The sequence below is a fragment of the Zootermopsis nevadensis genome, unplaced genomic scaffold (assembly GCF_977971745.1).
Source record: "Zootermopsis nevadensis isolate Lab colony 2312 unplaced genomic scaffold, Znev_1.0 Znev_ptg000002l, whole genome shotgun sequence".
Classification (NCBI taxonomy): Eukaryota; Metazoa; Arthropoda; class Insecta; order Blattodea; family Termopsidae; genus Zootermopsis; species Zootermopsis nevadensis.
Genome location: NW_028259134.1, coordinates 11,645,605 through 11,659,203, shown reverse-complemented (window position 1 = coordinate 11,659,203; position 13,599 = coordinate 11,645,605). Strand labels below are relative to the sequence as shown.

Below are 13,599 nucleotides of genomic sequence, written 5' to 3'. Positions count from 1 at the left end.
CTTCTGCTCCAGCGAGAATATCTCGGGAAATAAATAAAAAAACATACAGCGAAATTTGGTTTGCTAGATTTCTTGTCTAACCGTGAAATTTTCTCGGAATAGGGAAGTAAACATTGTGTTTTATTCGCATTAACGTGTGTTTTAAAGTGCGCCCTAAAAGGGATTAAGCTTATAAATAATAACGGATCATGTAAACTTTCAATCGTAAGACGTTTTCTGAGAAGAGCTGACGGTAAAAAAATCCTTCAAGCAACATGGTACATTCCTTACGATACAGATTTGGACATCAAATCTCGTTTTCGCGACTGAACATTTATCTGACCATATTTTTCTCAGCGGCGAATACAGTCTTACATTTAAAGAACCCAAAGGTTCATCATCGTGTTTACAAAGCTCTCAATTGGCTTATACTCCTGGGTCAAAATAATACAGTCTGTTTTATACCCTTTGTCTCTAAAATCTATTTTAATATTACTCTCTCTCCATATTTTTCTACCGAAACTTCGTTTGAATGTCTCATTTCCCTATGCGTGCAACGTGTGTAATGAAGCTTTAAAATTCTTCTCGTTGCGTGATTGTATGTACAGTCTCCTTGGACAAGAGAAATAATCGTGCAATAGAAGTAGACATTTTAAAAATGATATTTCAAGAAAAGTATAGATTTTAGAGAAATAAATGCACATAAATATTTTCAGTTTTATCCCAGATTTCCCTTGTTAATAGCAAATCATATTTCACCTTTAAATGCTATTTATCTCACCAGCATTAAATGGTCATATAAGTCGATATGAAAATGTAGAACACATTAAGTGCATTGCCTTCAAATGCAGTCGGTTAATCTTCTTGTAACTCTGCGTTAGTTGTTTAAGAAAGGCATAAAAAGCAAGAGTTAAGTCTATCCATCGCGTGTTCTAACCCCAAAGCGGAGATGTAATAACAAACGTTTTTTTAAAATCGAATTTTGGACGTTCCTTGTGATTGATGGTAAGGTTTGAGAATGGGCTATGGTTCGTGATTCCTGAAGGCTACGGGTTGTCACCCCATACACCCTGTCTCACCCACAAACCCTACTTCTTCTTTCCAGTCTCAAGACACACAATCTTTCAGTCCTCGCCCAATTCCTTACTTTTTGTTATGGGTCGAAACGGCACATTGATCGATTTTTGAAGATATTAGCTCATTCCTAGCCGTAATTTTGAGACGACGTAATGGTGGGCCCGAGATGAAGCGAAATACTGGAACTTTTTTTTATAAATTATATTTTTGGATCATGTTCGACAATTCAAAATTTAATATGAGTAGGAAGAGTGGCATTAGAGGATGTGTGAGAACAGAGTGTTGAAGAGAACGTTTGGTCCCGAGAGGGACGAAGCAACATAAAGCTGAAGAATGTTACATAATGTCCTTCAAAATTTGTACTCTTCACTAAATGTTGTCAGAATAATGAAATTGAGGACGGTTAAATAGACGTGGCAGATAAATAAATCTACGAAATTATTCTGTAGTTGGAATATCTTCACGAAAGAGGCCTTTTGGAAGACCTGGATGCAGATGGGAATTCATTGATATGAGTCATAAGAGCATAAGTTACGAGCGTGTGGACTTAATGTATCTGACTCAGACTCAGTTTCTAGAGACGGTTCAGTTAGGCAGATAGCAGATACCCTGTCACGGAAAGAAACAGGGTTGTATCAACTGTGCAGATAGTGCCGGTCCTTCTGTCTGTTTTACGTATCTCCAAGATACTGAAGTTTGTTAATGAGGGTCTACAGCAAGCATGTCAAACTCATAGGCTAACACGAGCCAAATAAACAAGTTTGAAGTTTATGTGGGCCGCAAAAAACAAAAAAAAACACTCTTCAATTTTCATAGAAACGTAGGTTTATTTCGACAAGTATAGCATAAAAAAAAAGGAACAAGAACAACGATAAAATTAATGTTTTCTTCCTGACACTTGGCATCTCTTCTCTGATACTATCTTTCCTACTTCGAGGGAAATCTTGTTCGCAGTGATTACTTTCAAAACTAACCCAAGGTGAATGTCAGTAATTCTGGATCTGACAGGAGACTTATTTCCTTTTATAATTGTAAATAACTGCTCACACCGATAAGTACTTCCAAACATGGAAATAATTTCATATGCGAATTTTCGAGTATTTTCAAACCAGGTAGGTAAATATTTGTAAAATCCAGGCACACCAACTTCACTGAATTTTGCCTTCAAATTAAGTTACATATTTTTACTAAAACGTTTCTTACATATCGTTATATTGGCTGGGCCGCAAAAATATTCGTTTTGGGCCGCATGCGGCCCGCGGGCCGCGAGTTTGACATTCTTTGTCTACACAAAAACATAGTCTGTTAAAATTGAGAAGTTTGTATTAATCATTTTGCTTTGCAATGGTTGAGTCGTTTTGATTAAAACGTCATCCGCCGTCCTTGTGTTTACTCACAAAAATATTAAGGAATTAGGACTAAAGGGAAGCTAGTAGTGGTCTAGTAACACAAGAAAGATAAAGACACGTTGTACTTGGCCGACAATTTGAATGAAGTACCTTCCAAACACAAATATTCACTGCCACTCTTATACTGCTACCAACATTGACAGCATAGTGACTAGCACTCCTGTACTGCATATCAGAGGTCACGGCTTGTATCTAAACGTCGAAATAGACTTTCGTTTGTTGAGAATTGCCGCAACTACCACATTTCTTTAAAGCAAAACTATTTCCTTTAATCCACAATTCGTATTAGTAATAACTTCTCTCACTTTGTGCTAACAACGTTTAGAGCTGACCAAACGTTTGTAGTTAAATTGTAAAAGAAACTTATAACACTTTGTACCTCCTCAAATTCGGACGATCTCTGGTTCAAATCTCGGCTGGAGATCGGCTATACTGACTTGAGTTTATCGTGATCTTTCTCAATTCCTCCACGCAAATGCCGGGATAGTAACTTAAATTAGACCACGACCGCTTGCTTCCACATCATTTCCAATTAATTATTCACTCTCATCCTCTCTTTCGACGTTATATAGTCTGAGATACTGAAAAAGCGTAGTTAAATTAACTGTAAATAAACACATACACTTTGAACGCACTTTTAGAAGAAAGAGAATAAAAGTGTAGTAGTTGGAGTGAGTACACATTTTACAGAAGCATATATTGTTATTTTGTATATATAATTGACCAAATGTTAATTTATTTCAGAAGAGCTGCAAAACTTCCTTTGAAAGGGTTACAAAATACAAATATCTGGGAACAACAATAACAAATCAAAATGACACTCATGAGGAAGTTAGGAGGAGATTAAATTCTGGAAATGCTTGCTACTTCTCAGTTCAAAATATTTTGTCTTCCCATCTGAAAATTAAAGTGTACAAAACAATAATCTTGCCTGTTGTTTTGTATGGGTGCGAAACATGGTCTCTCACTCAGAGGGAGGAACACAGATTGCAGATGTTTGAGAACAGGGTGTTGAGGAGGATATTTGGGCCTAAGAGGGAAGACGATGCGGCATGGAGAAAATTGCATAATGATGAGCTTAAAAATTTGAACTACTACTCAAATATTGTCAGGGTGATTAAGTCGAGAAGATGAGATGGGCTGGGCATGTAGCGCGCATGGATGGTGCAAGAGGTGTGCACCGGATATTGGTTGGGAAGCCTGAGGGGAAGAGACCGCTGGGGAGACCTAGACATAGATGGGAGGATAATGTCAGGCGGGATCTATGGGAGATAAGAGTTGAAGGAAACTGGATTTTGTTGGCCCAGGACAGGGTCCGGTGGAGGGCTTTGGTTAATTCGGTGATGAACCTTCGGGTTCGGTAAGCCATCTAGTTAGTTAGTTAGAGCTGCAAAACTTATCATGCTACCGGTGGGCTTGCTTTATGAGAGTGATAAACAGTTCTACTTTATATCATTTCGTTAAATATTTGCCACATTGAAACATGTTTAAACCAAAAGTTACTTATCTTAAGAAGACTGGTCCATGTATTTCTTATCATGTATTTTCTAGCGATTACTTGTATAATAATGAGCCGTTTAAAGGAAATAATGGAAGGTTGATTTATGCTGCAGTTATAGTAAGGAATGAGAATAAAAATTTGCGACAATATTTAATATGTAGGCCCCGTCCTCTCAAGCCCAGAACGTATTTTGTTGAATAGGTAAATGAAGTATAAAGATGTAAATAGACCTTCCTATCAAGATGTCATTTTATTTACAATATTTTTACACTTTTATTCTTTCGCTTTCAGTGCCCCGATGCAAAAACAAATTTGTGTTAGAACATACCTGGTTCTTTTATGCCACTTTTTCTCTGAGTTTGTGTGTGTTTACATACCACGGTCTTAGGACGTTAAATGAACATGTGAGACGTAGCCGTGTGAGAGAAGTGGAATGCCACCGGAGGAAAACAGCAAAATTACACTTCGTCATACCAGCTATCATCCGCGTAGAATACTTTGTTTAACTGGTTAGACGATTCTACATGGCTGCACCTCTGTTACGATTTAATTACTGTAATATTCCTAAGCATGTTAAAATCTTTTAGCCTGTCAACTACACAAATCCTGACTGAGTGGCACTAATTTACAACATGATTAATAGTCTTTATTCAACCGCTTAAGAATTTTAACGAAAATAACTTCGCATCAACTTTGTTGTCATGCTAGCAAACGCGCAACAGCTGCTAACATTGCTTGCAGGGCTTTGATATGTTTAAAATAAACATTGTTACACCCAATCATACTGTATAATAAACATGGTACTTTTAAGTTTATTAGTTACTAATTCTATTCAGTATAAATGTATCTGGTTTCTACTTTCTCGCCTCTTAATTACAACATAATTTGTGTCGGAATAATTATTATTTAAATTAAACAAATTTCCCGATTTTGTCTTCATTTATTTGTGGTTATTTTTTGTCTTTATTCTGTTCTGTTATGCTTGTGATTACTTTATGAATTAAATATGTACTGTGGAGTCTGCACGTATATACGTATATATAAAATTGAATTAAGGATTTTAATTGAATGATAATGTAAACAACACGAACTTAGTTATATTTTAAATAGATTTTTTGTTAATTTTTATTTTCTTTTATGACATTTGGCTAGTGTTACAGCACACTAAAAGAATTGAATGTTGGTATTAGCGTCTTTTAGTGATCCTCTGACATCTAAATTCAAAACACTCTCATCGAGCAACCTAACCTTTCTTCATCCGTCCGTACACTGAGCCAGTTATGAACGTTTATATTATTGCCACTAATTTACATCCTGTTTCAAACTCCATGACAGGCATGTCACTGTATATTTCCCGCGTTCGTTTAAAAGTACATATATGGTTTCTACACTCAGCAACATCAACTTACACGGTCTTCTAGCGAATGAGTATTTTGGGAGCAAAAATTGAGCCATTGAACGCAACATGTGAGGTTACTTTTATTGATGTATTGTTAGGAAAATGTAAATAAATTATGGTGAATATACTGAAAATATGTAGCCTGTGTTCGGTATAAAATAATATAATTCTTAATATTTTTATTTGTTTTCAGGTACGTAACAAAAACATTGCTGTCTTATCATAAGATTCGTAAGTACGGACTGTCTTTTCTAAATAATTATCTTGCGCCTGGGATGGCTGTAATTCTGCTGCTCTGTTACATTCGTTGCAAATAATCAGTAATTACAATCTCTGAATTGTAGTTGCACGCAAGAAAATCCTGTCAGATATACGAGGGTCGCTCATTAAATAATGCCCCACATTTTTTTTCTCAGCCAATAATGAAGATAGAAAAGTGTACTTTTACATGCTTGAGATTTGATGTTTCTCGCGTTCGTGTACGGAGTTTCAAATGATTCCAACCGATGGCGGAGCTGTAGTGAACTGTTAAAATGGCGTCTGTGAACGACTCTCGTTACAAGCAACGAGCTGTAATTGAATTCTTTTTTGCTGAAAAAGAAACGGTGGTGAACATTCATAAACGTTTGTGTGCTGTGTATGGAAGCTGTGCAGTCGATAGGAGCACTGTTGGTCGCTGGGCTAAGAGAGTTAAAGCTTCAGGAAGTGAAGAAACCGAGCTCCATGATCTGCCGCGCTCTGGGCGTCCTGCCACAGCCATCACTCCAGACATGTTGAACCGCGCGGATGCCATTATTCGTGAGGATCGGCGCATCACAACTCGACAATTGGCCCAACAGCTTTCAGTCAGCAATGGAAGTGTGATTGCAATTATCCGGGCTCTCGCATATTCAAAGGTGTGCGCAAGATGGGTTCCACGAAGTCTCACAGCAGACCACAGGATTCAAAGGAAAACGATTTCTTCTGAATTGTTGGAGCGTTTTGATGCTGAGGGAGAGGTCTTTCTGTCCCGGATCATTACAGGTGACGAAACCTGGATACACCACTTTGAGCCGGAGACAAAAAGGCAGTCAATGGAGTGGCATCATCCTCAATCACCGAGAAAGAAGAAATTCAAGACAACTCCCTCCGCCGGGAAAGTCATGATGACTGGCTTTTGGGACAGTGATGGGGTCATTCTTGTGGATGTGTGCGACCATCAATTCAGACGCGTACATCAGGATCCTGAAAACCCTCAAGAAGCGTTTCTGACGAGTTCAGCCTCACAAGCATCCAGCAGAAATTTTGCTCCTGCACGACAATGCACCCGGGAAGAAATCACCAAATTGGGTTGGACGGTGCTGCCCCATCCACCCTCCGACTTCCATCTCTTTGGGCCACTCAAAGATGCTATCCGCGGAACAAGGTTTGAAGATGACGAGAGCGTAATTCAAGCAGTGAGGACATGGCTACGTGCACAGGACAAGAGCTGGTACCGGCAAGGCATGCATGCACTTGTTCCACGCTGGCGTAAAACTGTACAAGTTGATGGGGACTATGTGGAAAAATAGTATGTGTAAAGGAAACATTGATTTATATTGTCACTAAATTTCAGCCATCTTGAATAAATATATTCTGAGGAAAAAAATGTGGGGCATTACTTAATGAGCGACCCTCGTAGTTGTTCTATCTCCTGATCTGCTCATGAATCAGAAAACGTAACACCCTTGTAAATCTCAACGACACATTTCAGTTACGTCCTTGGTGATCCTTTTACTGCTACAGTTTCGTGTTACCCTCTGGCACGTCGCCTCTGATTCTGTCTGCATGCCTTTCCGCCTTCTCCTGTGTAGCATACCGAACATTGTAGTCGAGAGGGTGCACGCTGGTTCGTATTGCTAAGGTCTCAGTCTAGAGGGTGGTTTTCTTTACCTTGGATTTTCAATTTTCCTTGTTTTCCATTGAAACGCTGGGATAGTTTCTAGGCGCTTTAAGGCACAGTGGTACCTTTTTGTACCACGTGCTTCAAAATTTACTAATTTATTTGTTTCATGCGATTCTCCGTTTAAATAGTGATTATTTCTTTGGAATATATCGTCCTCTTATTTCTTGTAATTGAGAGTTATTCTCTTTTCTGTTGTCTTTGAGGTATTATTCGAACTTTTAAATGTTAGTTATATCGACTTCGATATTCAGTTGATTAAAATAAGCCGCGGTCACTTGAACATATTTATAAAATTTATACTCACATTTATTCTTTCATTCAGATTTACGTCAAGACCATTTTAAGTTGAGAGCGATTCGTTGTGTTTACAAACTAAGAGTCGCAAGTTCTGTAATAATTTCTTCAGTTGCATTGTGGACTCCAAGTTTCTTGTGTACAATAGTATGTCATCTTGTCTTAAATTGATTTTGTTTTTAGTGTATTTATTCGTAACGAAAAATGTTATTTTCTGACTTTTGGGAGAAGATTTTCGTCGATACTTTTAAATTTGGGGACAATAGACGCAAACATAATAAACTGTATAGACCTACATTCTTAAGTTGATGATTCTCAGTTGTAATAAAAATACAGATGGTTTCACAGACTGACAGCATATAGACTTGCACAGACGGGTTGTGTTACGAGGTCAGCGGACTTTTTACGTCACTTGGACACAGTAGTTTTTATTACAAAGATTTGAGAATTTTCCTTTAATTGTGCAACAAAATTTCACATTTTGAGATATGAGGTCTCCACGATTTTGGTTCTTTGGGTTAACGCTGTTTTGACATATAGGAAGTATATTTATCCGAAACTTTTGTACGTATCTACAATTCTGCATGACGCTACAACCCAAAGACCAACGTCAACAAATGCATATAAAATTTTGTGCGTTTGTCTGTATTTTAAATCCTAAATTGATTTATTACAATTGAGTTATATATTTATATTTGAAATATATGACAAGCTTAGTTCTTCAAGGTTCCTCCCCTTTTAAATAAAGAAAAGGGATGACCGCCAAATTGTGTTGTTTGTGGGTTAACGTGGGCAAATGTCTTGTTGCTTTGCTGCTATGAACGTATCAGCAGTGATGGGACTGGCATTGTCAGCACTATTTTCTGTAATGTGTGATCAGACTTTCTGTTATATTTCTGCTGCATTGTGTATAAAACAGCATTATAAATGCATCGTGTTTCCCAAACGTATTACACAATTTATTATATTTTTGTAAGAACCGCGTAATTAATTAGCAATGAGTATGTATTAGAAGATCTAGACTTGAATGGCGGGATAATTCTAAAATGTTGATGACAATGTTGGTTAAGATTTTTTTTTCCCAAAGACGTTAATGAATCTTTATGTTAGGAGTTTCTTCATCCATACTAACAAAGTAAACAACGCGAAGAAATCCTTACACCATTGAGTTGACTGGGTTAAGTTGGTGGATTCTTTCGGTTATTTGGTCAGTTTGTTAGATGAGCGAGCGGATTTTCAAATGTTCGATTGCCAGATTCTGGAGTAACAAAGAGCTGTGATGTAACTGCATATTCGTGAAGAACAAATTTTGTCACCCACTGTAGACCAAGATTTCCATCGGAAAGTAAACTTAGCTGATGAAATCTGACAATACTGGCTCACGGTGTGGGTCTTGTCAAAGAAAATTTCTGCTTAAATGTTTGCAACAGGGAACAACTCTTTGCCCCAGTTGTACGCAAACAATTTATAATCACATTGAATCCACTTTTAACACTTTAGGCTACTTACGTACAAGGCAGAGTTAACAAACATAACATCTATTTAGTTTATACAAGGAGTTACCACCACAGACCACGTGCTTTCTTAGCACAGTCGTTGTCAAAATCCAACTGTAAAAACATTCCGCCACTGAAATATAAGTACATGCCGTACTGCTGCTGTAGATTTTGTAGAGTTTTAGTTCATTTCTTACTGTTTTATTAAAGAATTATTAGAAGAGGGAGAATCAGAGAGAAGAGAGAGACGAAGCAAAGTTTGCTTAGCTAATCTGAAGCTCGTATTGCCTCCCTTGCTTGCCACTGGTCCTTTATTTTCCTTGGAGAGTACTCCCACTGCTTATCAAGCAACTGCTTTTACCACAGCTAGTCTGCTTCCGATGCAGAGGCAAGCAGGGTCTCCGGTTCCCAATGGTGCAGTACGCCAACCAAGATAAAGCCCCACAGCACTCAAGATGCTGTTCGGTCACCGAATCTCTAATTTTGAAATCGAGCGAAGTGGAGGTCTAATATGAACTTGTGGCATTTGCTACATACGTTATGGACGCTTATAATGTTTTCAAAGTAAATGTTAAGCAATGGTTAATATTAGATTGTCGAAGGAGATTAGTCCTATAGCCATTTCCATTTGTAAAGTGTTTAAAATTTCACTGCCGATTATGTTGTCTAAAATTCCAAAGGATACTGCATACGTTGTACTGTGTAAGGATCCTACAGGAATTCTGGGATATCTTTACCAAACCCTACTGCTCGTCGAATCCCTTGAGAGTTCGCGAAGTCTAGTGTTACTACAAAAATTATGTAACCTATAAATTTACACTTTGAAACACATAAATTTGTTTGTAATAGTTGTATTAGTACAAATTAGTTTAATTACTATGAATACTACATGTACTTTGTTTGATACATGTGAGCTCCTGGAAGGAATCGGTATTGACATTTTCCAGATATAGTAGAAAGTTTTGCGGAGTGTCTAGGCGCCTGAAACGCACTTATCAGAATTGGAAGACGCATGACCCCTCTGAATGAAGAATGTGTGTCCGATAATCGGTCAAGAAGAACGTGGTTGGGGAACAAACTCACGACTTCACACATGGAATATAATAATATGTTCATAATAAAGTACATTTTATACACGATATTGATATAATTAGAGGTAAATTACTGTCAAATGCAAATATAAAATTAACCTTCCTAAGAGACTACTGTATATATATGAGATAGGTATCCATCAATTTTATACTTTTGAACATCGCATGATCCAAATGACAACTTATGAAGATACCGTTCAGTTAACACGCCCTAATGATGTGTTACGGAAACTGTAGGTCTCCCTTGTATTTTTAAATTAGAGCTTGTATTAAAACTTGGCGAGAAAATAGAAGGTGCGGACGTTCTACTTCACTCGTAGCCCGCCTCTGTCATGCTAGGAGGTTGAAACTACTTGGTAAAGACACCAGGAATATTTTGTGAGTGAGTATGCAGACTGTGTGGTACGATCAACATATATTAAGTTTTAAGAATAGCTTATAGTGTGTATTTTCATTGTCTAGAACGATATAACTTAAAATAATTATTCTTCTTGAATATTCAGATTGATAGCTTACATTTTAACGGCGATTGTGAAGAATGCTGTCTTATGGGATATTTTCAGTGTAGTAAGGTAAAAGTTTACCGACGTTTCAGAGATGCTTGCTGCCTCCATTAGCAGGGTGTTAAGTGGGAATGCACTGATGCGGCCAATGTTCTACCTGGTCCGACTCGTCCCTATATCCAAAAATCCTTGTGCACGACTTAACTCTTCGTCCCGATGATGGACGCATGAAGAGCCTTTGAATCGTCTGCTAACTTATATCAGACTACACGACGCAACATCCCAGTAAACAAGCATTTTCGTTGTAGGGAAACGTTTATATGGAAAGATGAGGAGGAGACGGGAGAATACCATTAAGATGGATCTTAAGGAAGATGGGTTGTAATGATTATGGATTGTATCCGGTGGCTGGGTTTGGTAATAGCGATGTTATTAGGTAATGTATTATAAGTAGTTATTAATTCATTTTATTTGTTGTATTTGTAATGTTGAGTGCAGCTTCGAATCAAACAACCCATAAAAATTTAGTTAAATTCATAAGAACATTATAATAAATGTATCCAATTTAATTGAAAATAATAAGTGTTTAAGACGGGTCACCGTTGGATGTTCACGAAACACAAAATTTTATACCTCTAAAGATTTAAATTGAATGTCCAGACCGTATAATTCTCAGTACCTTTCCTCATAACTAGTAGAAATTAAAACAAAACATGAAGATGTCTGTCTTCTGGTTTGCTGCGCCGTGTAATCTGGCAGAAGTTTACCGACGTTTCAGAGGTCCTGCATCCATCATCAGGGCGATCGCGCTGATGATGGCGGCAGCAAGGACCTTCATAGTGTAAACAGTTTTCTTTTTTGTATACATATTTTATATTCCAATACACTACATGGTATGCAAGGTTTTAAGATTACTGAGTTCAGTTATACCTGATAGTAACACATTGCTCCTGTTACTTTTACTTTTAGCAGTAAACTCGCTCGGTACACGCAACTGCCAGACGATGTCAGGAAGCAACATTTACAGTGCACTGAAGCCACTGTACTTGGCGACCAAGTTAGTGGGCCTCGCACCGTATCCAGCGGGCAAAACTGGAACTGCCATTCCGGATGTCACCACAAAGAGTCGCTTCGGGTTTTGCACTCTGCATAACTACATTGCCTTTCTTTATTTGTTGGCTTGGTTCATTTTTAACGTGACCTGGGAGGGGATTTACAGATACCCAAAGCTATCCAATAGAAGCATTATTCCTATCGTAATTCGCACGTGTTCCTTTGCAAGCATGTGCCTGTCATCTTTGATTCTTTGTCACCGTGGAACTCACGAAGAGTTTTGCACGAAAATAGCTTTGGTTGACCAAATTCTACTTGGGAAAAAGGCATCATTATCTTACATGAAGACAAAACTGATAGTGGTCATTGAAATACTGCTGATGGTTGTAATGTCTTGCTTCATGATTCTCTTTGATATGAATGGGCGAAACGTCAGTTTTATATCCACGGTGAAATTGTCTGGCTGGATTGTTGGAGGAGTCATTGGTACAATTACGATTATACAATTTGTGATTTATGTTTTGATATTGAAGAATAGGTTTCGAAAATTGAACAGACAACTTTCAGCAATGGTTGTTCGTGGGTTTGAAAAGGAAACTTTGGAAACTTTATTGCCGATTTTGGATCAGCCGAATAAGATAGGATTTGCAGGTGAGGTGAACGTTGTACACGGGTCAAAGAATCTTCATAAAAATGATCCCTTGTTTTTGTCAGTCAGCAATATCAGAAACCAAGTATTACAATACAATAACAATCACATTCGCGCTCTGCGTCTGAGCCATGGTATATTATGTGATACGGTAAAGATAGTAAACTCCGACTACGGATTTCAGATTCTGTCTGAGCTATCATATGCCTTTGTATCTTTCGTTATGTTCAGCTTCGTGGCCATGGATGCAAAGAATGACCCCACCGTGGCTGACTGTGAGATCGGATCTTCATGTGTCCGAGTTATAACGGATTTATGCATTTCGTGCTTATGCATACTCAAGGTTGTGACTATTGCTGCATCATGCCATGCGGTCACTTCTGAGATATCTGATACGTCAATAATTGTTCAGAAGTTGGTATCACCAAGGTATATCAGTGGTGATACGCTTTCTGAACTGCAGTTATTCTCCCAGCAGCTGTGGAATACCGATTCTAGATTTACAGCTTTTGGTTTCTTTGAACTCAACTTAAATTTGCTGTGCAGCATGGCTGGAACTGCTACCACGTATATTGTTGTCCTGCTTCAACTGAAATAAATTGGAGTGCAGAAAAATACAGCTCTTTGAGCTAACTCTTTGTGGTGGTGAATTATCAGGGTTGTACATTTGCTGAGCATTAAATGTAATCCCAACAAATATGCAACGTGTGTCTTAAATGTGTGGCTTTGTTGTACTTCACACGACCAGTATCTCTTACGTCACTATTTACATTCCTTGTATGTAGTTTTAATGATTCTGATTCTACTTTCTGTAATGAAATTACTATTCTAATAACTTAAAATATGTTTGTTGTTTTATCACTATGGTGTTCAAACATGTAACCCAATCAAATAATTTTTAAAATACTAGAGTTAACCTCTGCAGTTGTTATGTTGTGATGTCTTAATATCAGTTACATGTAGTTTATGCTAGTTATAATAATGCTCATAAATAGCAATAAATCGTGCACTATGCTTCGAAGTTTGTCTGTATTTTTGGCCATGAATAATATTTCCTGACACGAGTTTTGATTGTTAGGAATCTCTCTGAACAGGCTGGTAATATACGAGGGCGTTTCAAAAAGTAACAGCAAATTGACAATATTTCACGAAACGAATACCCCAGGCATTTCAAACTCCCGCACAGGGAAGATACGTTCTTAGAGAAGGTTTTGACACTGCCCA

General features: G+C 37.7%; 1 protein-coding gene across 7 annotated transcripts in view; it reads left to right on the top strand.

Moving 5' to 3' along the window:
• LOC110832180 (mariner Mos1 transposase) overlaps positions 1-13,599 on the top strand; it is a 349,358-nt gene that overhangs the window by 127,457 nt on the left and 208,302 nt on the right. The window contains exons 1-2 of one of the 7 annotated variants that reach the window (XM_022068970.2): positions 10,991-11,109; positions 11,643-13,377. The exons of 4 other annotated variants lie outside the window; for them this stretch is intronic. In XM_022068970.2, coding sequence (XP_021924662.2) covers positions 11,058-11,109; positions 11,643-12,973 — 1,383 coding nt within the window. In that variant the 5' untranslated portion in view covers positions 10,991-11,057 and the 3' untranslated portion in view covers positions 12,974-13,377. Of the gene's footprint in view, positions 1-5,558; positions 7,023-10,990; positions 11,110-11,642; positions 13,378-13,599 lie in introns of those variants that run through there. 2 more of the 7 variants (XM_022068969.2, XM_087349437.1) reach the window with 2 other exon arrangements.